This window comes from Anabrus simplex, chromosome 3 (assembly GCF_040414725.1).
Source record: "Anabrus simplex isolate iqAnaSimp1 chromosome 3, ASM4041472v1, whole genome shotgun sequence".
Taxonomy (NCBI): domain Eukaryota; kingdom Metazoa; phylum Arthropoda; class Insecta; order Orthoptera; family Tettigoniidae; genus Anabrus; species Anabrus simplex.
In genome coordinates this window covers 43,262,480-43,290,316 of record NC_090267.1, presented here as the reverse complement: position 1 = coordinate 43,290,316, position 27,837 = coordinate 43,262,480, and the positions used below count along the sequence as shown (strand labels likewise).

The window sequence follows — 27,837 nt, the reverse complement described above, 5'->3', positions numbered from 1 at the left end:
GTAGATACTACATAGTTTCTAAATCTACCACCAGAATCTCTGTGCGACATGTTGTGTTGATGTTATGATTTTTTCTATTTCAGCTGTTTGGCGCGTACCTGTAGACCATGTGTTCGTAATAATGGCGACTAGTTCTCGTATTGTGTTTGAAATTGATGACGATTTGGTACAGTATATTGATTAATTGAGTGATGATTCTGATTATATCGAATCGGGCGACGATTCATGTGATACTGAGAGTAATAATAATGCCGGTAACTTTTCAGACAATGAGGTTATGTTATCTGACTTACTCGTGTGAAAGTGATGCATGAAATTTCCGATAAAGACGGTAATGATAGTGACGGGAATAATGATGGAATTGACGGAGACAGTAATGACGATGATGACCAGATTCCCGATTTCCGTAAAATTCAGTCCGATCACGACGTGCTGTTTTAGCCCTCTCCTGCATTCCTTGAAACGCCTGGCCCTAAACGTGCACCTCCTGCTGATGCTAGACCAAGTCAATATTTTAATCAATTTTTACGAGAACTATTATTCTTAAAACACTGACATTTTACAGACTTGTAAACAATGCATCAGTGTGCACAGGAATACCAAATTTAGGTGAGTACGATCAAAATACTAGAATGTACTGAGATCCAAATTTGAATTTTAAAATTTTTCAAAAATTGCATGAAAAAATTTAATTTTTTGCTCGGAAGTATGAATTATTCTCGTGATGTTAATATAATGAGTGAAGAGAGGGATCACTTAGCTACAAGAAAATATAAACTACAATGAGATATCTTGAAAAGTGAGGATAGGATATGCTTTTATCTTCGGTGCTGCATAATAGGCATTTTCTCTCTGGCATTCTTAGCAACCACAGCATTAAGGGAGCCGGCACTAAGAGGGTAGTGCTGCGCCCGCGCCCGAAGTGCTAACAGATGTCAAGTAAGGTAGGAGCTATGAACAACTGAAATTGGGAATTGGCACCGTCAGTTGCTTATAGTGCACGTTGTGTTAGTGTTGTGATGGATAATGTTCTGTGACATCTCGAGCACAAAGTCTCCAAGCTAAAGTGATTAAACGTTTACGATAAAAACCTGATGACCCAACCAGGAAAGGGCTAGGAGTGACCTTAATTAAGGTACACATCCTCAGCATTTGCGTGGTGCGAACATGAGAAACCACGGAAAATTATTTTCAGGGCTCCCGACAGTGAGGTATTTACGTTATTATAAATTATTCTGTAGTGATTAAGTTACAGATGGAACGCATTTGAAATTGCAGTTTGGGTATCATCATCTGTTTACTCTCCAGGTTCGGTTTTTCCTTCGGACTTAACGAGGGATCCCACCTCTACCGCCTCAAGGGCAGTGTCCTGGAGCTTCAGACTCTTGGTTGGGGATACAACTGGGGAGTATGACCAGTACCTCGCCCAGGCGTCCTCACCTGCTATGCTGAACAGGGGCCTTGTGGAGGGATGGGAAGATTGGAAGGGATAGGCAAGGAAGAGGGAAGGAAGCGGCCGTGGCCTTAAGTTAGGTACCATCCCGGCATTCGCCTGGAGGAGAAGTGGGAAACCACGGAAAACCACTTCCAGGATGGCTGAGGTAGGAATCGAACCCACCTCTACTCAGTTGACCTCCCGAGGCTGAGTGGACACCGTTCCAGCCCTCGTACCACTTTTCAAATTTCGTGGCATAGCCCGGAATCGAACCCGGCCCTCCGGGGATGGCAGCTAATCACGCTAACCACTACACCACAGAGGCGGACTTGGGTAAATAATTAAGGTTTATATTCTTTACCTTACCATGTATATTCTCCTTCTTCTACCTCTTTTTCCACATTTGTGGGGACACACATATGTGGATTTGGCACTTCCTGACGCCGACCCTATTGATGTAATCACTATTGCGTGTTTCTGTAGTGGTTGGCAGTGTAGTGTGTTGTCTGAAAATGAGGAGTAAACTGTTGGAAAAAACTCAGACCCCGAAACAGATGGTGATGAAGATGATGATGCTTATTGTTTAAAGGGGTCTAGCATCTAAGGTCATCGGCCCAACCTGAGACAGAAGAATGAATCATGTACGGTAAAAATCCCTCACCTGTGATTCGAACCTACTACCACACAGCTTGCCTGGTGTAACAGCGGTGAAGCGAGACTTAGCCACTTTCGCTACTACCACACTCGCTTAAGTACCTGGCACATTGTAGTCCTTACAGACACTTACTGTCCAAACGTAATATAGTGTTATTCGCAGCTGTGATTCGCTTTCCACATTCATTATAGTTTTAGATAATATAAATAAGACTACCGTTATTGATTTCTACCATATTCGACAGCATTTTGTAAACGGTATGTTTGTGCTAAGGCCATAAAAAAGCAGGTACTGATGTCTTTCGGCTGAGTATGATGTACGCGTTAGTTGGGTTACCTACCTCGGAAAAAATAAGGAGCTGCTGAACCACCCGCTACAGTTAACCAATTCATTTTATCCACGGTTGCAGCGTTTGAAAAATTATGAAACAATATCTTCCCAAACCTTGACCTCCCATCACTACAAGAACACGTTTAGGTTACAAAATTATTTTCTTAAAAAATGAAGCCAGGGAAAGGGTATGAAATATTATGAAGGATGTCTTCACTAGGTCAAATCACGTTCCTACACTTTAAAGAAGAAAGTTCATTGGAGTGCGAAAGACAATGAAATGCCGATGTCACACACCAGCATTTTTTACACTGTTTTGTTATTCACTCTGCACTAAACTCTACCGTCGTCTGAATGTAGCACGACAGTTCAAACTTGGGAGATTCATAGTGCGAGCATTCAACACTAAGGAAAGAAGTGGAGGGCGTACTTTCAGAATGGAAATGAACGAGAGGAAATCTGCTGTTTAAGTAACAACTACTGCGGATAATTTTATAACTTGTACTAGTAAAATACTGAGCTGAAGTGTTATGTGAACAGAATGTATTTTGTACAAATTCAGCCGTGTTCGCCTCTGCGGTGTAGTGGTTAGTGTGATTAGCTGCCACCCCCAGAGGCCCGGGTTCGATTCTCGGCTCTGCCACTAAATTTGAAAAGTGGTACGAGCGCTGGAACGGGGTCCACTCAGCCTCAGGAGGTCAACTGAGTAGAGGGGGGTTCGATTCCGTCCTCAGCCATCCTGGAAGTGGTTTTCCGTGGTTTCCCACTTCTCCTCCAAGCAAATGCCGGGATGGTTCCTAACTTAAGGCCACGGCCGCTTCCTTCCCTCTTGTTTGTCTATCCCTTCCAAACTTCCCATCGCCCCCACAAGGCCCCTGTTCAGCATAGCAGGTGAGGCAGCCTGGGCGAGGTACTTGTCATCCTCCCCAGTTGTATCCCCGACCCAGAGTCTGAAGATCCAGGACACTGCCCTAGAGGCGGTAGAGGTGGGATCCCTCGCTGAGTCTGAGAGAAAACCGACCGAGGAGGGTAAAAAGATTACGAACGAACACATTCAACCAAATTACTTCATCCTTATCAAATGGGTCCTAAATTGTGATTAATATTGTAGTTTGCTTCTTATTAAACTAATAAACAACGTATGACTGTATAAATAATTTTGAATTCCTTATTACAAAACCAAGAGGCTCCGTAGCTCATATGGCACACCTGTCACTGCTGGGTTCCGTGGTTCAAATCCCGGTCACTCAACGTGAGATTTGTGCTGGAAAAAGTGGAGGTGGGACAGTTTTCTCTCCAGGTACTCCGGTTTTACCTGCCATCTTTCATTCTGGCAACACTCTCTGATATAATTTCATCTCTCAGTCATCAATCATTTCCCAAGAAGTGTGTGACAGGCATAGGCAGACGGAGCAATTCCTATCCTCACCGCTAGATTGGGGCTTCATTCATTCTATTCTTGATCAGGTCGAATGACTGAAAACAGGCTGATGATGTTCATTTTAATTCATTACTGCATTAGTTATTTTCGTGATATGGTCATTAATATAAATTTACTTTCACAAACAATTCCTTAATCATTAATTCTTGAAATGATCTCAAGAATTCTGTCGTCTATATTGGAATTGCAGTTATCTTCTTCCTAAAATTAACATATAAATTGACATTTATGAAATTTAAATTATAAATTAACAATCTCACACCACGACAAAAAATGATACACATCCCGATGAAAGTCATCGTCATCACTTCTCCCATCTATTGTTTCATATGATTTTACATCATCAGCAAAGAACAAGAAACTAGAGTGACAAAGAATGTGATAAAAGTCATTACTGAGGATGAGAAATAGTATGAGGACAAGATTGGACCCTTGAGGTACACCAAAAAACTATTGAAAAGTTTAGAGATCTCACTTCTGAGGCTAAGAGTTGCTGCCTATTTCTTAAGTAAGAAAACATATAAAGGAGTAGTTTAGAAAATACTAAGTGGAACATTTTGGTTATTTAAGATGTATGACTAAACATGTCAAAGCCTTTTACAAATCACACATAGGCCCACATTTCATCGCTTCGTATGTTCTAGGATAGAGTAATAAAGAAGTTATAGGACTGTGAGCGACTGCAAAATGACGTCGACAATGTTATCAGATGGATTGCTGAAAACTGTATGATGGTAAAGAGGGTGAAACGTCAGGTTCTATGTTTCATTAAGAGGAAATGTCCTACTGTGTTTCTAGGGTGATCGAACCTACATGTTAATAAAAATTACAATCATGGGGTTAATAAAATTAACGGGATTTTAAATAAAGGTTACAAATCTCTTCATACAGTATTGTTATGCGGGTATTTAGTGGTTGTAGTAAGGATGTAAAGGAGAAGGTGCAAAAGTCTCTGGTAAGACTGCAATTAGTGTATGATCGAGTCTATGGGACGCTCACCAGGATTACTTCATTCTAGAAATGGTAAGGGTTCAAAGGAAAGCAGCACTGTTTGTTGTGGGTGATTTCCGATAACAGAGTAGTGTCACGAAAGTGTTTTAAACTTCGAGCTGGGAAGACTTTAGGGGTAAGGAGACGAAGAGTTCAACTAAGCGGTATGTTCCAAGGTGTCAGTAGAGAAGTAATTAACTGAAAAGTAGTCTACTAATACTAAAACATTTTCATTCAGTCCCTCTCAGGCCAGGGAGATGTGATACGGTGAAGGAGATGTTCGGAGAAGAAAGCGGGGTTGGCGGCCGTGGCCTATACTAGGAACTATCCTGATATTTGCCGGAGTGCAAGAGAATGGGAAACCACGGCAGACGATTCTTACGGCAGCCGACGGTGGGGACTAGATCGTGTCCGTCTCTCGAATGCAAAGGCGAAGAACCACGGGAGAGCCTAAATGCATTGGACAGGTCAGTCGCGATACAGTCCATTTGTCCTCCTAAATCAAAGATATCCGTTATATCTTACTTGAATCCTAGAAGCTGAGCTTCAGTGTAATAACATTTCCTAAACCCGAACTGCCTATATCGAACTACTTATTAATTTCGCAAACATACCTAATATAATCAGAAAGACCCCAGCTAGAGTATGGTCCCAGTGCATGCGACCCTCATTAGGATTACTCTATTCGAGAACTGGAAATAATAATACGAAGTAAAGTAGGTCGATTTGTTTTGGTGGATTTCAGACAAGAGAGTAGCGTTGTGAAAATGTTGATAAGTTTGGGTTAGGAAGCCTTGGGAGAAAGGAGAACAGCTGTTCGACTTAGTGGTATGTTCCGAGCTGTCAGTGGAGGAAAGGCGTTTTTTAAAAGTAGGAAAAGTCACAGTATGAAGATAAAGTCGGAATTCAAGAGGATACATTGAGTCAAATATTCTTCCATAAGAAGAGGAGTTGGGGATTGGTATAATTTAACAAAGATGTTCAATCAATTTCCAAATTCTTCGCAATTATTTAAGACAAGACCAGGTAAACAACAGATAGGGAAACTGTCACCTGGGCGACTGCCCTAAATGCAGATCAGTGGTGATTGATTGATTGATTGATTGATTGATTGATTGATTGATTGATTGATTGATTGATTGATTGATTGATTGATTGATTGATTGATTGATGCAGCTCTCCAATCCTCACTATCATGTGCTCATCTTTCCTTTTCTACGCAACTAATACTTCCTAAACCTACTCTAATTTGCTTGTTTTATTCATTTCTTGGTTTACCTGTGCGCCATTCTTACCGCCTACACTTCAGAAACCAACTGAAACATTCCTGGGTATTTTAAGATGTGCCCTGTCGTTCTGTTTCTTCTGCTTTTCAAATTTCTTTCTCCTTTCACCTAATCGAGTCATTATCTCTTCATTCGTGATTCGATTTACCCTTCTCACCATTAGCTTTCTTTTGTAACCCCGCATTTCTAAAGCTTGTAATTCTGAGCTGGTTATCGTCCGTGCTTCAGTTCCATAGAATGCCACCCTCCAGAGGAAGGTCCTCAAAACTTCTCTCTAGTTCCTATATCAATATTCGAAGTGGGAAAATTTCTTTCCTTAAGAAATTCCTTCGAAAATTAATCACATCCAAGCTCAAAATAATAATAATAATAATAATAATAATAATAATAATAATAATAATAATAATAACTAGATTTATCATTGCGATTACAATTATTATTATTTAATTACTTCAGGTACTGTGAGAACAGAATCTCATTTGAAGCCATTTAGTCTGCTGTCTACGAATTTCGGCGTTCAAAAAAATGTGAAACATGAGAAATAGGTCTGAGGTATAAGGCAAATAATTTTGACATGTAAACACCAAGTATATCACCAGAGGTCTTTAACTTGTCACCTTAGTTGACCCTTTTTTCGTCTTTATAAATTCCTCTTTCACCTTACGGGTATGAATTCGCAGTCCTAGAATTCAGAGATCAACACTCTACTACTTACTGGCATTGAGTTAGAATTAGGATAGTGTGAAAAATATTCTATTGATATCTGTACCGCGAGGTACATGTCCAAGGACATGTTCGGCTCGCCAGGTGCAGGTCTTTTGACTTGACACCCGTAGGCGACCTGCGCGTGGTGATAAGGATAAAATTATGATGAAGACAAAACATACACCCAGACACCCTGCCAGCGAAATTAACCAATGGTGCTTAAAATTCCTGACCCTGGCGGGAGTAGAACCCAGGTCCCCTGTGACCAAAGGCAAGCACGCCAACCATTTAGCCATGAAGCCGGACATTCCAATGAAGTGCCTTCAAGAATGCCACCTTCAATATAAACTTGCAACAACTTGTACAAGAAGTTTGAACTTTTCTTCACAGACGTCTCTACCAAAAAACGTATGTTATGCCCTCTAGTGTGATGAGGAACTAATAAATCCCTAGAGTAATGTTTTATCTTGAGGTTTACTACACTCAGTTGATTTTTCTTCATTTTTTTGTCGTGCTAAAGTTGTCAACTCTTCGTTCCCTTTCGGCCAACTTCAAAATTGACCAATAGGAAATTTTCTATGTGTATTTTTCCATCAATAAGGTTCATCTACTTATTTGATTATCCAATAAAAATTGGGTGTGTCTCGGGCCTTAGCCCAGAGCTCTCTAGAACCTTCCTCTCGGGTATAAAATCTGGTACCCTTTCGAGCCATCTTGTCTTATTAATCGTCCAGTTTACTGAGTGTGTGCTAATAGAGGAGGCGAAGACGTCTCGCCCTTCATCGAGCTTTTCTGCAGATTAAAGTTTTGGCAGGTATTTAATAACTATGTGATATCCTCTGATAGCTAGCTCGAGGGGAATGTTTCATATCTTTACTAATGTAACCTAAAATTTCCAATCTTCAAAAACGTAAATTCTACTGTAAATTTCAAACAAGTCTAAAAGCACTTAGCTTATATTCGGGAACAGAGAGTGTGACACCCTCTCGAGTTCCCTATCAATTTGACTTCGAGGTGACTACGATTTTGTAACCGTTTGCTGTCTGTAACGTAAATTTTCTCCATCTAGTCACCTCAGTAGTATAGCATTAGCCTCTGTAACGTCGGGCAATGAGCCCAACTAGGGTTTTAAGCGTCTAAGTGTAAGTTTCAAGGAGTGCAAATGTCCGTCTCCGCTTCATTTTGATTTTTGGTCCAGTAACATTCACCTGTGGTTTTCCCACAAAGCTCTAGTAGAATGAGTATTCGATACTCCTGTAAAATTCAATCATGTATGTTAAGTGGTTAGACTGTTGAGTGTTTAAGAGAGTGAGTTATTTTTGAATTGTAAAATGTAGGTTGTGCCTCGAGAAGTCTGGAAGGTGGAAATTTTAGTGAGCAAAGATGCTCTGGTTGTAAGTATAAACATGGAGGTTTCCCTTGAGGGGCAGTAAGAGTATAAGGTTTGGAGCGCGGTCTCCTAGAAAAATTCATAGAGCATAGATGCTCTTTACATTCTTGTAGAGGTGTTAGTATACTCTGTAAATGAAATTGGGAGACCTGTCTCCTTGACTCTTGAGTGGATGGAACAATAGTGCTCAAGTAACATTGGTAAAATTGGGAGCTTTACGCTCAGATGATTAATTGACAAAATTTGTTGATTTTTTTTATTACCCCTATTTTTTATTTGAACTACTGTACCTAAAATATTGTTCTCTCTCTGAGCGACATGTTTTGTAAAAATTTGGGATTAAAAACAGTGAAAAAACGAAATATAACTCAGTTTTTAAAGCTTTTAATTAATAGTTTGATTGCGTAGATAGACCTAGTCATGCCCGCACCTTCTTTCACCTCTGTCCACCACGGAACCATGGTAACAATATCAATTTTAATTGAAGTGGTTCACGAGATCAAAGAATGCAATCTATCCCCGAATAAATATAGGTTCAAGGCATTTGCACGTGTATGAGACTCTCTAGGAAGAAGAAATATCCAAGAAGAATCCAACATTGATTTGGAAGGGCATGAAGGAGACAATTCGTTCTTCCTCAATAACCACGTCTCGTATGCCACTACTTTAATTCTCCCCTTCTCCACCTACTGATATATCGTATATTATTTCATTGAAAGTATTTCTGGAGTTTTTCTGTAAATCATTGACTTCTAAGTACTGGCAAGAATTTGTGGGACAACCTCCTGCAGATCATTAACTTCTGTCTTCTCATTACTGGTTTTAATTTCTGGATTTTTATCTCGAAAATCAACTTTCGTCCTCTCGTCATTTGAAGCAGCATTGAGACAAGCTGGTTTAGGAGCAGGTTTATGGCCTCCTGAAACAAGATATTTATATGATTTAGGGAAAATAATGTTACTGATAAAAATCAACATATCATGAAGAAATTAGTTGATGTAAACGAAAATCAGACGAAAATGAAACATAAAATGATTTCATGACCCAGAGGGGAATATTGTCGGTCGGTTAGTTGAGTGGGGTATTTCATTCAATTATAAAATGAACAATGTAATGGCGTTAATTTTTCACACTTTGACAGTCCTCACAAGCGTGAGACTTGGAATATATAAGAACACACTTAGAAATCCTGGAAGAATATCAGAAGAAGAATACTTAGAGTAATACAATGATAAGCAATTGAATTATACCAGTAATATTAAAAGAAGCGTTTTGACAGATAGAGCTGCTGGGAAGAGCATTACACTTTCCATTGTACGGTGTTATCACATTTCTTTTCTCGTTCCTTTCGGTTCCAGCTCACTTGTTCGTTCAATCAGACCGCTGTGTTCTGTTTTACATAACTCAGAAGTGATAGCTTTGACAACTCCCAGCAACAAGAGCCAGCAAGCAGGCTTATCTCCATGGCAACCACAGTGGGTCTGCCCACGTTTCCATAGCAACTATATCCCCTTCTCTCTTCTCCAGACCCAGGCAGACAGGTGGTGGTGGTGATTATTGTTTTAAGAGGAAGTACAACTAGGCAACCATCCTCTCAGGCAGACAGTAAACGGACCTACCTATAAGAACTGTCAGAACGTATCTGTGAACATTACGACTATAGAGCACCTGCCTAATTGCGCGAAACACCCGCTTTCACCCTGATGAGAATGGCAATGTGGCGTGACAGGGACTCTACAAGATACTAGAAACGTGGGGTCATTCTGTTCCATGACCACTGCACAGCCTCATGTGAAGCACAGACGTTGTTTGCAACAGGTTCAACGGTTCGCACATTTCCGTCGGTAGCATCCTAGATATCGTCATTGCGCCTCTAAATACTGCTGTGCAATAATGTTGAGAGGAGAAATACTGACCCGCAACACAAAGATCTCTTAGAACGAAACCTGGTTGATACAGATATGCAATACTGAACCTTAGATGACAGAACCCTTCTGGTCAGAGTTCTAAACTGAAATAGCATCATGCAGTGGATTTTGTAAACGCAACGATGATGTGCTCAGTGTAGAATGGCCTTGGAGACCAGACAAGCGATCTTCAGTCCATGGAGTGTTCATCGAACCTGCCAACCACAATTTGAGAGGGATTGGACGATGCCTGCACTGGTCTTCTGCAGTGTGGTGGAGATGATCAAATAGGTAGACATGATCTGACATCAAGTTCTTGTTTCGTTCGTCGGTGAAGGATGTTGTGAGATGTAGGCCTACCAGTGTTCTCAATCCATCCCACATGAATAGCTCCTAGGAAATTAATCAACTACCTCCCGTGTGAACTGTACCCTGGAGTGTTTGGTCACGCACTCGTACCCCGCCATCGGCGTGTACAAACTGTTTCCCGAATCATTTGTCCAGGCCATCACTCTCTATGCTTTGAGAGTTCCTGTGCCAATGTCTTTCTTTGCGTCTTGTGATTGAGAGAGACGTCCCGCACGGCAGTATGTTCTCCTATGATTTTAGTAATGAACTCCAATGATAGATGAGGCTAATTCAGGACAGACGTTAGACTATATAGAAGAGTAAATAAGATACAGGTTTGTGAGAGATTACAAAAAGAACCCACCTAGACAACGTCATCAGATGGACAGCAGACAATGATATAATGGTGAACGCGATGAAAAGTGAGGTGTAAGTTTCATGAATAGGTAGAGTCCACTGAGTTTTAATTACGGAGTTGATGGGAGTGATGGCATCTCATAAGGATTATGTAAATTCCTAGTAGTTATGTAAGGAATTATCTTCATTGGGGTAATCATAAAACCGAGGATGAAAAGAAATGACAAAGACCTCTTCATATAGTTATCAGGTATGGGTTGTTATGTGTTGTAGGAAGGATGTAAGAGAGGATCATGTAAGTTTATGTTTACGCCTCCATTGGAGCATGATTCCAGTGTGTAAAACTCCACCAAGATTACTTGATAGGAGAACTAGAAAAGATCCAAAGGGGAGCAGTATGATTTGCTCTGGGTGATTTGCGGTAATGTAGCAAAACTTAGGTCTTGAAACACTTGGGAGTAAGGATACGAGCTGCTCGACAAAGTGGTACGTTCCGAGTTTTCAGTGGAAAAATGGCGAGGAATTACATCAGTAGACAAATAAAATTGAGTGGAGATTTTACAGATAAGAAGAACCATAAAGAGAAAGATAAATTTGGAATTCAAGGGCGAAATATTCATTTATATGAAAAGAAATTATCGACTGGAATAATTCATCAAGGAAAATGTTCGAAAACTTCCAAGTTTTGAAGTTATTTAAGAAAATATTAGGTAAAAAATTGATAGGGAATCATCCACCTGGGCGACAGCCCAAAATGTAAATCAATGATGATTTTCCTGCTAAGAAAGACTTTTTTACTGAAATTTTCGAAACCCAATCTTCTGTTTTAAATTTCTTTTTCTTGTTTTTATACTTAAAAGAATATTGGAAGTTGTTAACTAATGAGATAATTATATCATTGAAGTCAGCACTCATTCCTGAAGCTACTAGTATAAGTTTTTGCGTTTGTTGCTGATAACATCAGGAGCTCGAGGTAGAATACACTGCCTCACGCTCTGAATAGTGTGTTCAATAGGACCTTACTACGCCATTGCCGCTTAGCGTGGCAAATGTTTTACGCTTAGGCCCCTCCCACATGATACACTGATTTCCACGCCACTCCAATCCATTCCACTCCACCAGAGGTGTAGGAAGTGGCCCGGAGCATTCACACGAGACACTTCGCTGTCAGCCGGTCTGAAGTTTTTTCCACTCTCGGTGACTGGTAGCTCATTGAATAAAATTAGTTCGTTCAGACGGTCACCATTGCGCCACATGTTCGAAGTTCTTGTCTCAAAATGTCGCTGGAATACAGTTTCTCATGATGGTAGCCTGACCCTGTAAATTTCCTTCAAGGATTGACAACAATTTATCTAACGAATTCCCACTCATTAAAGAACGTTCTTGGACCCCTGGTAAGTTCATCTAGAATAAAAATATGAGCTCCTCGTTCTAGGCGATATGAATTCAGTGGACGGACTCAATGAACCCTAGTACTCTTCTTTCTCCTTAGTCTCATTTTCGTAAGAATATAATTTCCTAGGAGAACGTTCGCGTCCATGGTCCGAGTCAAACTGAGAGGCAAAAGATGTCATGGGGACTAGAAGTTGCCGTAAGTTGTCGGAAGTGGACAGGAAGTAAAAACAGAGTGTCTGAAATGTGGAGTGGAGTGGCGTGGAATGGTGTGGAAAGCTGTGGATCATGTGGAAGGGGCTTTAAGTCCTATGCGGCGGTGTGGGATGGGGAATGCGCAGCTAGCTGCTGGCACCTATACCCTGTTCAGCTCGTAAGAGGGAGAGCTGTGCTCATAGATCTTGTCTAAAAATGTATGCTATCCTCCATTTTATTCATCCTCCACCAGCTCGTCTTTTTGTTTACCATTGATCAGTATTGTATGATAATGATGGGGTCATCCCAATCTACTTTAAAATTATTGTACTGTGCTGAATGAAATTTCTGTAAATCTGTGATGGTATGTTGTCTACTAACCTAGAAGTTCTTTCTCCAAGATGATGAATGGCGACTCGAAGACGAGGCATAGTATCACAGAGAACACCAGAGTGATCATTAGGTCACCGAGGAACTGAGGAATCTGAAAAGAAAAGCAGAACAATACACTTTTAAGTAATGGATGCAATACAGTCTTTAAACAATTTCATTAAAATACAAGCTCTAATTTAGAAAAGTATATAATGGATTAGTACGTGGTGATCATAGTAGTAACTGCAGTTTAAGAAGGGATTATCAGAAAACGTGGCATTATCCGAAGGTGTTTTTTTCTTAGAGGAAGTGTAAATATTTCACATTCTGCTATTATCCTCCATTATGCATGTTAAGTCTTCAGCCATAAGGCTGGTTGGATCCTCGACAGCTCTGCCATCAGCTGTCATAGATGGCCTAGGCACTACTGAAGAGGCGTACTAGGGAAATTAGTTGCGAGGCAGTTTCCCGTTGCTTTACTCACCGAGCCAGAAGTTGCAATTACATAAACGGTCTGCCAAGCCCACTGAAATTCATGCAGAAACCGACCCTATCAACAACATTTTCACACCATTCATAGCAGGGACTGGCTGCAGAAGGAATGGCATTACTAGCATCGCTCGCACCTCAGTCACGTTCATAGTGTGAAAGCCAAGGGTAAGACAGTCAGATCAGCGAAAGTAACAAAATTGCTCTAGGCCATACCAGAAGACATAGTGCAGTGTTAAGACTAGGTTCTTACAGCAAAGGCATTTACCTCCATTGGAAGAGGCGGAGGGGGCGATGAAAGATGATCAGTCCTTCAGACTCAAAACATATTGGGAAAAGGATGTGAAGATCCACGTAAGGTGCTAAAATGAAACGCTCCGTGGGTGCGGGTGGTAGAATAACATCTACGATATTCCTTGCCCGCCGCAACAGGTGAGTAGGACAACGGGGGACTCACCGAAGAAAAATATAGGTGACATAGGTCATCGTTTGGAATAGTCTCCAAAAAAATCACTTCATCGTCTTACAGAAGAGGGCATTCCATATTGGTCTGTGCAAAAGGCTACTAAATTATTACACTTAAAGCCACACAAAATAACTCTGGCACTTTATCTTCAACAAGGTGACCCTGTACGTAAGCACACATTTTGTGAGTGGAGTCTGGGAAATATATACAAATGGCAAATAGACCCATATTTAATATCCTTTCCGGGCGATGCCGGGCTAAGAGCTATTCGCGCTTTCAAAGAAGCACTTTGGAGATATTTTATGCACCAATAAGGATCATATAGAAACTTGATACTACTACTCACAACCATTCTGTAGTCATGGATGCACAGGCAGAAGATTAGTTTAAAATTCTTCTTTCACAGTTTATAAGGAACAGAGTTATAGTTGCAGATATTCTCTTAGATAGTCACTGTCTTCTATGTCTTGGCTATCGCTATATTCATCCGTTCTGATTGATAAAGAAACTACGTCTGTTTACTACAGTCTATATAACGAAAAAATAATAATAATTGTACCGGGAGGTACACCTCTACGCCGCGCGTTCAAAATGAGCGCCTAAATGAACTCCTCTGTCTACCAATGTGAAACCAATAATACAACAAGTTAGAACATTACTCAGAAGATGTCACCACTAAAATCTAATATTATTTTGCTTTTGTGAAGTTTTCTGAACTGTGTGAATTTCTACTTGTTTTGTGTTCCATTCATCAAGAAGTTTGGACATTCCCTCATAGATGACACTACCAAAGAACAATGATCATGCACCCTGGCGCGAAGTGAAAGAACCTTTGGCTTAAAGAAGTTTTGTATTCATAAGTTTTTTGCAATTGTTGTTCAGTTTTTTGGGTTGGCAATATTTCCTTTTTTATTTCTGCCATTTTTGAATCTAGCCAATCCCTAATTTCTGTAATTATTTTTCTACCAATCACAGTCTTCTTCTTCTTCTTCTCCTTCTTCGATTTTCAGTGCAACTTTTAAATTCACCAAGAAAAACGAGAGGGTGTGGCTAGTTTAATCTTGAATGGTCTCGAACTTTCCCCAAGGGTTTATATACTGCGGATTTTCACGTCTCCTGGCCAATTGATCGTCATCTTACTGAGTGTGTGTGTGTCAAGCAGGAGGCGGGAGGCCTCTTCCTCAGCTGCTAGAACTTCTACCAGGTAATGACGACTTAACATCTTTATTTCTTGCTAGCTCTGCAGTTTAACCCGAGGGAAAGGTCCGAAATTTTAACTATGTAACCAACATCTCTAAAATGAAATTTCCTTTCGGCTAATGTAAAAATTTCATAAAACTTTAACGGTAAATCGGGGATAGAGAGTGATATACCCTCTCGAGCTCCCCTTCATCTTGGTTTGAGGTGCCACATTTGTTTCTGCAGTGTATTCAAGTTATTTCCATGCGAGCAAACTTAGTAGTTTGGGATTAGCCCCTTTTTCGTCTGCCAAGTGCCCTATAGGTCTTTAAATACACTGACTGACAGAGCAAATGCAACACCAAGAAGGAGTGGTCAGAACATTATGCCAATTACAGGGTAGACTGACGTCACTGAGGTATGCTCATGATGTGAAATGCGCCGCTGTGCTGCGCACGTAGCGAACGATAAATGGGACACGGCGTTGGCGAATGGCCCACTTCGTACCGTGATTTCTCAGCCGACAGTCATTGTAGAACGTGTTGTCGTGTGTCACAGGACACGTGTATAGCTAAGAATGCCAGGCCGCCGTCAACGGAGGCATTTCCAGCAGATAGACGACTTTACGAGGGGTATGGTGATCGGGCTGAGAAGGGCAGGTTGGTCGCTTCGTCAAATCGCAGCCGATACCCATAGGGATGTGTCCACGGTGCAGCGCCTGTGGCGAAGATGGTTGGCGCAGGGACATGTGGCACGTGCGAGGGGTCCAGGCGCAGCCCGAGTGACGTCAGCACGCGAGGATGGGCGCATTCGCCGCCAAGCGGTGGCAGCCCTGCACGCCACGTCAACCGCCATTCTTCAGCATGTGCAAGACACCCTGGCTGTTCCAATATCGACCAGAATAATTTCCCGTCGATTGGTTGAAGGAGGCCTGCACTCCCGGCGTCCGCTCAGAAGACTACCATTGACTCCGCAGCATAGACGTGCACGCCTGGCATGGTGCCGGGCTAGAGCGACTTGGATGAGGGAATGGCGGAACGTCGTGTTCTCCGATGAGTCACACTTCTGTTCTGTCAGTGATAGTCACCGCAGACGAGTGTGGCGTCGGCGTGGAGAAAGGTCAAATCCGGCAGTAACTGTGGAGCGCCCTACCGCTAGACAACGCGGCATCATGGTTTGGGGCGCTATTGCGTATGATTCCACGTCACCTCTATTGCGTATTCAAGGCACGTTAAATGCCCACCGCTACGTGCAGCATGTGCTGCGGCCGGTGGCACTCCCGTACCTTCAGAGGCTGCCCAATGCTCTGTTTCAGCAGGATAATGCCCGCCCACACACTGCTCGCATCTCTCAACAGGCTCTACGAGGTGTACAGATGCTTCCGTGGCCAGCGTACTCTCCGGATCTCTCACCAATCGAACACGCGTGGGATCTCATTGGACGCCGTTTGCAAACTCTGCCCCAGCCTCGTACGGACGACCAACTGTGGCAAATGGTTCACAGAGAATAGAGAACCATCCCTCAGGACACCATCCGCACTCTTATTGACTCTGTACCTCGACGTGTTTCTGCGTGCATCGCCGCTCGCGGTGGTCCTACATCCTACTGAGTCGATGCCGTGCGCATTGTGTAACCTGCATATCGGTTTGAAATAAACATCAATTATTCATCCGTGCCGTCTCTGTTTTTTTCCCAACTTTCATCCCTTCCGAACCACTCCTCCTTGGTGTTGCATTGTCACTGTCAGTCAGTGTATTTTTGGAGCTCAGTCTTCGACTCCGTTCAAGTTGTACTCGGTCCGTTTATTTAACCTGTTCTTTTTCACTAAGGCCCTGTAGGTTGGGTACTTGATACCTCTGGGTAATACAATTTCTAATTGTGAATAGAGCCTTGTAAGGCCAGTGATTATTAGGTTTTCTTGTTATGTTGCCTTGAGTAGGCTTGGAAAACTGAGAGCCCATTAGCACTTTTTCAAGTGTTGTAAAAGTGCTTCTGGAAGGCCTGATACTGTTGTTTAAGGAGCAGGTGCTCCATGTATCGGGGGATTTCTGCCCTTGTGTAATTTCAGGAGCTTTGTAAGTTTGAGCGGGTAGCTCAGAAAATTTAAAGCTAGGGGCTTAAAGCCCAATGGTGTTAAGATTCTGATTCTTTTTTTTTTTACCTATTTTATTTAACGTTTGCTACTAGTAAAAATTGTCAATTTTGATGTCTGAAAATATGACGTTAGGTCTAAGTTTTAAATTAAATTCTCCACATTGTAGTTAGACCCATTCACCCCGGCACCTTCTTTCACCTCTCCGATCCGCAAATACCCCAGAACAATAATAATAATAATAATAATAATAATAATAATAATAATAATAATAATAATAATAATAATAATGATAATAATAATAATAATAATAATAATAAAGTAATGTGCTTGATTTACATGGAAAAGTCCACAATTCTATTAGCCCTTCATGGTAGTAACTCAAAGTTGAAAATGTCCTGGGGATATGAGGTACGAATCTTGGGGAAATAACATATAATAAAGTGTATGTATGTTCAGTCTTCAGCCCTAAGGCTGGTTGGATCCTCAACAGCACTGCCATCAGATGTCATAGATGGCTTAGGCATCACTGAGGAGGCGTACTAGGGAAATGAGGAGTGAGGTAGTTTCCCGTTGCTTTCCTCACCGAGCCAGAAGTTGCTGTTACATATCAGTCAGCCAAGCCCACTGAAATGCATGCACCAACTGACCCTATGAGCAACATTTTCACACCATTCATAGCAGGGACTAGCTGCAGAAGGAATGGCATTACTAGCATCGCTCGCACCTCAGTCACTTTCATATTGTCAAAGCCAAGGATAAGACAGAGACAGATCAATGAAATTAACAAAATTGCTCTAGCCTATACCAGAAGACATAGTGCACTGTAAACACTAGGTCATGCCAGCAAAGGTATGAGGATATATTCTTGTACGTATGAGGATGTATGAGTATATATACTTTATTTATTCCTAAAAATTACAATCCTCTCCTTAATCACCGTTATCCGCTCGATTAGATTAGCACTTTGTTTTTTCTACCACTACGAGCGCTAATTTGAGTCAAGGCAGAGTTTCACTTAGGCCATTATAACTACATTCGGTGTGCACATTTTTCAAACATCAAAAATGCCTTAGGGTATCAAACCAAGCAACACATTACAGGAAGAATGATGTAAATGTTAATTTGATTAGGATTTGAACCAAAAGGGAAACGGGTAAAGAAACACGCGATTTAGACTGTGTTTGCGGAACCGCTCCTCGGCCGGAAGTGATTTACGAAATTTCTTTCTTTAGTTTTATACAGCTCTCCAAGACTCACTATTTAGACATTTCCGGGCCCTTTAACCCTTCAACTCTCAGTGCAATTGAGAAAATTGCTTAATTTTATGATTTTCGTTGTATGAGGACCCCTACTTTGTCTGCTGAGAAATGTTCTTCAACAATAAAATTGGTCAAAATATTTTCTCGCGCACGCGGTTTCTTCACCGGATTCTGTATCATTGGAATTTCCCCCCGTGCCCCCAACCCAAATTTTCACATAGTAAGTCGCTCTCTCCAGTCGTTCGTAACCCAAGGACTTTGTTGTTTCCTTTTTAAGCTGATACCGTTCTGTACGTACTTGTGTTTTCCAGACAGTAACTCTCCATGGTAAGTCCATGATTGCTCTTACTTGATCAACCCATCTTTTTGTGACCCGTCCTCGTGTCCTTGTGGCAGAAACTTTTCCTTGCACAATTAATTTGTTCAGGTTGTCATCCTCTCTTCTCATAATGTGACCAAAGAATTGCAGGATTCTCTGGTACACAACTTGGCATAGACTTTCTTGTATTCCAATTTTCCGGATGACAGGATCATTTGTTCGCCTGGCTGTTCACGGTATTCGCAATATCCTTCTCCAATACCACATTTCAATGGCGTTGATTCGGTTCCTGGACTAATCTTTTCTTCGTATTCATAGATATTGCTCTATCTTGCCAGATCTTCTGTAATTTTGTCATAGCTGTACGTCCTAGAATGAAGCGACGTTTGATTTCTTTTTCGCAGCTACTTGTATCGTCGATTATTGAACGAAGATAAGGAAACTGAGTGAAAGGAAACCGAGGAAAGTGAGTATCACAAAGGAAATGTACAAAGCAACCAACACGCGTGTGTTACGAACGAAATAAAAGTCACAAGTGTCCTGGGTAGAGTGAATCTTGTCCTGTTATAAGAACGATGTGAAAATGTCACGGGAGGAGAGCGGCTTCCACTACTAACCTGGAATACCCCTACCCACGGGGTATTAGGAGTAAAATATCCCAGTCATTAGGTAGCCTGTTTATAGGATACAATTTGATACATGTCCTAATAAAACCCACTGTAGGTTAATGAGTTATAAGAACCGTATCATTTCTCTTCCAGTTGTATCTCCGTCTGATGGTTACCAGGTGGCCGGGTGTAAAGTTTCCATTCGTACCTAACGCGTCAATATGTGAGATCACAAATTTTGATTCGATGTAACAGGTTAACGTTACTTACAAATTTCTAAATTTATGCCATATGGCATGGTGGGATGACAATGTAAACAAGTCACGGAAATCACAGTTGGTCATGCTGTTTCACGGTACAGTTGGAGAGATGGTTTACAGAAGAGAAAGCAGGACTGCAAATCTCCTTTGAAAAGACAAATTGCTTGACGAGAGCAGGCTTGGGCAAAGGGCAGGCTCGATTAAGATCCAACAAAGAAGAATACAGAAAGACAGAACCAATAACTACAATGTAAAAGAAATAATTTCTGATTTACGGGCACATAGGGACCGGCTCACGAAGCTAACGTGGAATTTCCTGATTCCGAAGGCATGAAAGTTAAGATGGTGAGAAGGATCTGCGAGAGATAGGAATTGCGCAAGACAAAGTCAATGACCAGGATACTTTCAGGAAGTGCACCGCCCACTTCGGGGACGGAATCAATAAATCTTAGTAGTAGTAGTAGTAGTAGTTTCAAGTCAAAAAAGGTGTTTTTCTTACCACAGTCATTAAGTTCAGGAAGGCCAGAGTTCGCACAGAGCCGTTTTGGGAGATCTGGACGGATATGTGTACCAAGTAGGCGGAGTAGGTTAGTCTGCTGAGGATCTGGAACCAATCCCAGGACAGTATCGTGTTGACGAAACCTGAAACAAGGATCAGAACACTATAATCAGTGAGGGAAGCCCCTCTGGTCTCTCTATTCTCCGTCAAAATATCTTTGATTATCATAGATCAAATCTCATCTTCTCTGAAGTCACGTATACAATTCTAAGTTCCTCAACCCTATACCTCACACCAACGCAAGCTTTCGCTATAGTTTCTTTGGATCCATAGGCCTACGGGTATCAGTCACTGTAGGTACCTTTATATTTATATATGGAGTGATCTTCATTAGGGTAATCACATTAACGAGGACGGAAGAAATGTTACAGATCTCTTCCTATGAAGAATAATTTTAGAATTTGCTTTACGTCGCACCGACGCAAACAAGTCTTATGGCGACGGTGGGATAAGAAAGGCGTAGGAATGGGAAGGAAGCGGCTGTGGCCTTAATTAGGTTACAGCCCCTGCACTTTCTGGTGTGAATAATTGGAAACCATGGAAAACCATATTCAGGGCTGCCGACGGTGGAGTTCAAACCCTCTATCAACCGGCTTCAAGCTCACAGCTGAAGACCCCTAACCACACGACCAACTCGCCCTGTCACGTGGTTAAGGGTTGTAATAAGAACGTAAAGGAGAGGACGTAAAAGTCGCTGGTAAAACCCCAATGAGTGTGTGGCTCAAGTGTATGGAACACTCTTCAGAATTAGTTCATGCGAGAAATGGAAATGGTTCAAAAGAAAGCAGTACGATTTTTTCTTGATGATTTCGTGCAGGGGAATAGTGTTAAGAAAGTGTTGAAAACTTCGGGTCATTGGAGAGATGGCGTCGAATGATATTAGTAGATAAAGCTTGAGTGGAGCATTTTTTTAGTAGAAAAGATCATAAAATTAAGAAAGTTGAAAATAAAGAGACAAACTTGGCAAATATTATTTTATACGACGAGAAGTAAGGGATTGGAATAATTAATCAAGAGGAAGGTTAAACAAATTTCCAACTTCCTTGAAAACATCTAGGAAAACAATCTATAAGGAATCGGTCACATGGGCGCCACCTCTACATGCAGATTATTGATATCTTCTTCTTCTTATTATTATTCTTTCGAATAACCCATTTGGAATGTGCGATGAATCAATTATGGTTACTTTTCATTGTGTTCGATTTCCTTTGGTTCCAAATTTCCTTCATCCTTCGGGAGAGTCGTTCCTTCCCTTCTTGAGTCCACTTTGTTCGAGTTGTTGGTTTCTTCTACTCCTGAAACGCTGCGTTTTGAACTGCTTCTGTTTTTTATTGTATTTGTTTTACTTCCAGCATTTTTCATGTCTACCTCAATTTCAATGAACCATGTGTGTTCAGATTTGTAAGTATTCAGAAGGTTGAAGATGCGCTTGGTTAGTCTGTTGTCATCACTTCTGTAAACGTGTCCAAAATTTGTAGTCTTCTTTTCCTCATTGCGTCACTTAGTTCTTCAATTTTTATACATAGTTCTCTGTTCGGTCTTAACCTAAAATCTGCATTGTTATTTTGTTTGGCTCCCAGGATTTTTCTCAAAATTCTTCTTTCAAACTTCTCTACTTTTTTGAGATCTCCATTTCTTGTTAGTTTAAGTGTTTCTGCCGCATATAAATTTTCAGGTCTGACTACTGTTTTATAGAGTCTCAATTTTGTGTTCCAGGATAAGGATTTTTTGTTATATACATAATTTTTTATGTGAAACATCCATTCCATTTTGTGCACTCTAATTTCTATAGCTGTTTTTTTTTCTTTTGTGCCATTCCTTATCCACTCTCCTAAGTATTTAAAGCTATCTGTTTTACATATTGTGTCGTCATGAATTGTCATATTTTGCGGGGCATCACTGATGTTATTCATGAATTTTGTATTTTCAAATGATATTTGTAGTCCTATTTTAGCTGATAGTTTTTGTAATTCTCTGATTTGTTCATGAGCATTACCCAGTGAGTCAGTAATTAACGCCATGTCATCTGCAAACTCTAAACAATGTACAGTGATTAGATTTGGAGTTCATCCTATTTCAACACCTTTAGTTTTGATGGCTTTCATCCATTCTCGAACTATCTTCTCTAATGCGCAGTTGAAAAGCACAGGTGACAAACCATCTCCCTACCTTACACCTGACTTTATATCAAAACTAGCAAATTTACCCGTGCTTCGCTATGGTATTCTACATGCCATACGGATATCGAAGTAAATACTATGCGTGCAGTAAATAAGATTTTTTTAAAATTGCATGACCCTTAGCATTATTCGAGGAATAACATGGGGAGGCCCCCATACGCTGTTTCCAATGTAAAGTGTGGGTTGCGGAGTTGTAATGATAACGGCAGGCTCACATGCCTACTGCCATTCGCAATCGAGTTGGAGAGATTACTTTATAATTGCAGACCCAATGCCTACTGCGCGGTCACAATCGATTTGGTAAGTTTTCATTGCAATTGCAGGCTCCTACTTCCAGGCAGAAAACAGTTGAGAAGCTTTTATTATAATGGAAGGAATCTTCCCTACAACCAGTTAAAATAGGAGTCGTGCCGTTATCATCATAATGACAGGCGCTTTTTCCTTCTGACAGCCAGCTTACTGCCAGTCACACAGAGTTGGTGAGTTTCCATTAACATAACAGGCCAGTATGCCTAATGCTAGTCACATTTTAGATGTGTACATTTGTTTATAATGGCGGGCACCCTGGCCTACAGCCAAACACAATCGGGTAGGGGAGTATTGAACAAAATTGCATCCTCCCTTGCCTTCTGCAAGTCAAACCAAGAAGTGAATTATTCATTACAATGGTAGGCCCTCCTTACTAATGCCAGTTACACAGGAGTTGGAGAAGAACCCCATTCCTACTACCAGTAAAAGTCGGTGTGGGGAGCACTGATTACAATAGCAAGGCACCCCTTTCTCGATCGCTACAAATCGGCGTCAATGAATATATATCGATCAACATACCGGTACGAAAGTATATTAATGTTTACAATATTGCAGACCTTCATTTACAGATTAACTTCTGCTAAACGGTACGTCATATCGACAAAGGATTGCTCCACACGACGCAGTATTTAGCGGCCTAAATGGCTGGTCCTATGCTATTTTCTCGTATCTCGTCATTCTTTGGATTTCGAAGTTATTTCATTTCACTGAGTTGAATATGTTATTTATTTAGTCGAACGAAGACCTCTCGGATAATTATATTGTGGTTATTAGGCAGTCCAACCTCGTCCAGTTTTGACTGAAGGATATTATTATGTATTTATTTTATTTGCTGCACATTCTACATTACATTCACACTTCCGGACATATCTTCATGTTTTTATATGACTACACAGTGTACATTACCTTCATATTTTATGATGCACATAACACCCAGAGCTCCATCCGCGATGTTTAGCTGGTGTATTTCAGGGGGCCCCAACCACGCCCCCAACTCAGCGTGGCGATCAACCACAAGAAGAGATTCACCAACTAGTCGAGACATGCGACGCGCAATTCTGCCACGAGGCAATGAATTACCTCTCGAAGGAAGAGGGAATTCATGTAGTACAATATTGTACACCATGATAGTCCCCTCGGTCGAGAGAACATTGCTGGCTCGTGTCAGAAATCGGATCGTCTTCAGGTCAGACTCACCTTAACAGTTGCTAAGGAAAGCTCTGCACCTGAGTTCTCGGCTTGTTGATGAACCTCATTATCGCCTCCGCTGGGGACATTATTGGATATGCATCTAATATCTAGTAGGGGCGGACCATACAGGGAACGTGTCTCCACCTGACAGCATCATTCATTTAATATTTGTATTTCTGGCACATCTTATCGAGTAGCATAACAGTGTCGGTAGATCAAGGGTGGGGATAATCCTCAAGTTCCCAACATCTTAGTTTCGATCGCAAATGAGGAGTTTCAGTTGTAGATAAATGCTGAAATCGCTACGTTATACGCGTTAAATTGACGAACTCCCTGGTTTGTTTTGGTGTTCAATCGTGGGAAAGAAAACCAAGCAGCAGTCATTATAACTGTGGTGAGTGTAACAGCCAGAGCTTGCAGATCCTATTGGTAAGACCGCAGGGGTTCATGCGGATTAGGTGTCCATAGAATATCAGGTGACTTTTCTTTCTTAAATAAGTAAAGAAGTCTTCCTGATGTTTGTATAGCTCATCGTTGTGCCGAATTCTTTAGGTGCCTCCCTCTTCTCTTACAGGTGCTAGCATTCACATCAGGATCTTTCTTTATTTCTCTCTTTCTTTCTTTGCATTCTGGTTTCCTGGGAGGACATTTTCTGGTGACAACGTGACACTTAGAGGCGTAGGGAACAGATAGTTTAACTGTTGTTACAAAGTGATCAGAAATGAGTTTGGTAAAATATTTTAAAGTCACATTTTACATATTTTATAGAATTTTCGCATAAATTTAAGGTCATTATATTGATCATTTCCAGTGACTTTTTATGTCTACAACATCCGCCCCCTAATTATGAGGTAAGGAATTTTCTACTTTACCTCTCGGAAGGTAACTTATTTTTATTTTACTGACACTTAAATACAACGTGTGCTCTCTGACAGAGATGCTGTCTATCACAGAGTCTCTTCAATCTGAATGGAGAATCATCAACACCATGAAGTATCCAGATAACCTGGTATTGGAAATAAACATTGAGAAATCAATGGAGAATATAAGCAGTTCAAGTACAGTACTTGTGAATGCCCACTGCAGGAATGAAATTCGAGCAAGAATCGCCGTGGCCCATGTCGCATTCAACAAGAAGAAGACTCTTGTTGACCAGCTAGTTGAAATTGGAATTAAGTCAGAAACTTGTGAAGTGGATCTGGAGCATTGCACTGTACAGACCAGAGATGTAGACCACGAGAAAGAGGCAGAAAATACCTAGAAATTTTGAAATGCGGTGTTGGAAGAGAATAGAGAAGCAGATGGGGTGACAAACGACGATATATTGAGAAAAGCAGGAGAGGGGAAAACTATTCCGAATTAAATTCATGAGAGGAAGATCAACTGGATCGGACACATACTTAGACACGAGGGCCTCATATACGACGTCATAGAAGTAGAGATCAAAGGAACTGTAGGACGAGGAAAAAGGAGAATTCAACATCTGGATGACATGAAAAATAGGAGGAGACACGGCAAACTCAAGGAAGTAGCTGAAAACAGGAAACATTGGCGTCAGAAATTCTCCGTGCGAAGACATGGGCCTACCACAAGGCAGAATACTATTTAATAATAATGTCTCCATATAGTCGATTTCATTGTGATTTTCTGGAGGTGAGTAGTATATACAATAATGTAATATCCAATCCATTATTTTTAAAAATAATATCGGTCTGTTTTCTGTTTGTATATAATAAACTCAAGAAACGCTGATCCCTTTTTATAATGGTCGTGTCAAAGTCTTCTGTTCAAAGGATCACCGGTTCGATTCTAGGCTTGTTGGGGGATTTTAGCTTCGTGTGTTCTATGAATTGGCACCTGGCTCGTTTTTACGTTTACCCTAATACGCACTTTTATAAATAAACACAGTCAGCTACTAATGGAGCACCCAATAGTCAGGAGCGTTACATTAGGGATTGCAGGGCCTGGGCCTTTAGGGGCCTCACAGACTCGTTGCAATAAAATAAAAATGATATATGTCACTCTGTACGGGAATGATCAGGGCAGTTTTGTAGGATCAGTCTAAATAGTTTGTTTACAATTTGTACGTAGAGGAATAGCTATTTCGTTGCATCAAGCAGCAGTCATTATAACTGTGGTGAGTGTAACAGCCAGAGCTTGCAGCTCCTCAAAAAAGACCTGCACCAAATTATTTAAAAATAATTACAGCAATGAAATTTGATACAAGAATAACATATTTTAGTTAGAAAATGATACTTCTTTGATGTGGCGAGCACCTGAGATCGTATTATGCACAAATGTTGCTCAAAAGTTAACTTTTATCACACATTTATTCGACACCGTATTTGATAATGATAACATGTCAACTAAGTTTCGAACGAACTCTCCTTGCACGAAGTTGTGCGGTAAGTTGTGCGGTTTGATATTTTCCAAACTTTGTTTGAATAGTTTTTATTAATTTTGTTCGTATAGTCTATGTTTCTCTGTTAAAATCGAATAAATTATGATGACAGAGCCTTCGATGTCGGTTCTGTAGTTACTGAAAAAGGAAACCAATTTTAAATATGAACAACGAAGTGGTGTATTGTTCAGCACCTCAGCGTATAAACCACGGAGTTGGTCAAATAAATGGCATTACATTTTAATAGTCTTACAATAGGGATTAATCTATTTGTTTGTATGATTTGCTGTAATTGAATGTATATCTGTTATTCGTAGGTTTTACATTTTATTTGAGGGGCCCGAATTATTACTCTGGCAGGGGTGCCGTATCACATTCTCTGTGCCCCAGACGAAAATTACACACAATCCACGAATGAAGAAACACTCAACAGTGAATACATCCCTGCACCTCAGGTAAGCATCAAAAGGGGCATCTGGTCGTAAAAGAGGGACACTTCCACATGTGCAACACAGCTTGCACCCATGACCCCACGTGGGTATGGAAAAATGGCAGAAGTAAAAGGAATGCGGTATCAGTAGAAATGGATTCTAACCAGATATACTTACACCCATTGCCAGTTGCGCATAAGAAGATGACCATAGCCACACCCAAGGACCACATCAGCCTGTTTGTAGCCATGTTGGTGATTGTTTCTGCATCATTCGGTACGAAGTCTTCCTGTTGAAATTTGTTCGTGACGGCAGCAACACAGATAAGCAGGCCAACGGTTACAATCCACAGGGCCAGATTTACTACCTGCAACAGGAATGTGTAGAAAGAAATTAAAGAAATGGAGATTGGGAATGAAATGACATTTTTGCGTTATATTTTTACTTTTGCGTATAAACCCAAATTAATCATTTCCTTTCATAACTCTTTTCATGGGAGAAGTTTGTATGTGTTTGAACCATTAACGGGTGTCCAGATCCTGAAAATTGGAATCAGACCTTGTTAGATTATCCTACCAGGAAATAATGAAAAATCTCCTTGCACGTTTGGTGTACCATTTGTATAGAAGCTCGATGCAGAAAACAAATTTCTGAATCGTTCTGTTGAAACTGCTCCGTTTTCGAGATACAGCCATGTGGAATTTGGAGTCGACAAGTATAGGATTCATTGGGTCGAAAGAGTGAATCCAACTCAGGACATATGAAACTAACAAGAATGAAGTAATTAGTTGTGTAGAGCATTATGAGGTGAGGCCAATTTGATAAAATAAACGACTTTCCCGAGTGCTAAAATCAAATGATGTGTCTCTCGGCTAGAGCCATCCATAAAATTTGTATGACCACTAACAATAAGGCACAGTCTGCACGATTGCTACGTTACATTGTCTGACTACCCATTCATACTTTACATCACAGCCTGCACGGTTGCTAGGTGACATTGTCTGGCCATCCATCCATACTTTACATCACAGCCTGCATGATTGCTAGGTAACATTGTCTGGCCATCCATCCATACCTTTCATCACAGCCTGCACGTTTGCTAGGTAACATTTTCTGACCATCCATCCATACCTTACATCTCAGCCTGCACGTTTGCTAGGTAATATTGTCTGGCCATACAACCATACCTTACACCACAGCCTGGACGATTGCTAGGTACAATTCTCTGGCCATCCATCCATACCTTATATTACAGCCTGCACGGTTGCTAGGTGACATTGTCTGGCCA

The 27,837-nt window shown here is 41.0% G+C and overlaps 1 protein-coding gene across 1 annotated transcript in view; it reads right to left on the bottom strand.

Annotated features, from left to right (window-relative positions):
• Positions 1–8,507: 8,507 nt before the first annotated feature.
• LOC136866641 (nose resistant to fluoxetine protein 6) overlaps positions 8,508–27,837 on the bottom strand; it is a 71,377-nt gene continuing 52,047 nt past the window's right edge. The window contains exons 8-11 of the mRNA XM_067143758.2: positions 26,727–26,916; positions 19,978–20,120; positions 12,813–12,915; positions 8,508–9,151 (exon numbers count right to left, since the gene is read on the bottom strand). Of these exons, the coding sequence (XP_066999859.2) occupies positions 8,985–9,151; positions 12,813–12,915; positions 19,978–20,120; positions 26,727–26,916 (603 nt within the window). The 3' untranslated portion in view covers positions 8,508–8,984. The remainder of the gene's footprint in view (positions 9,152–12,812; positions 12,916–19,977; positions 20,121–26,726; positions 26,917–27,837) is intronic.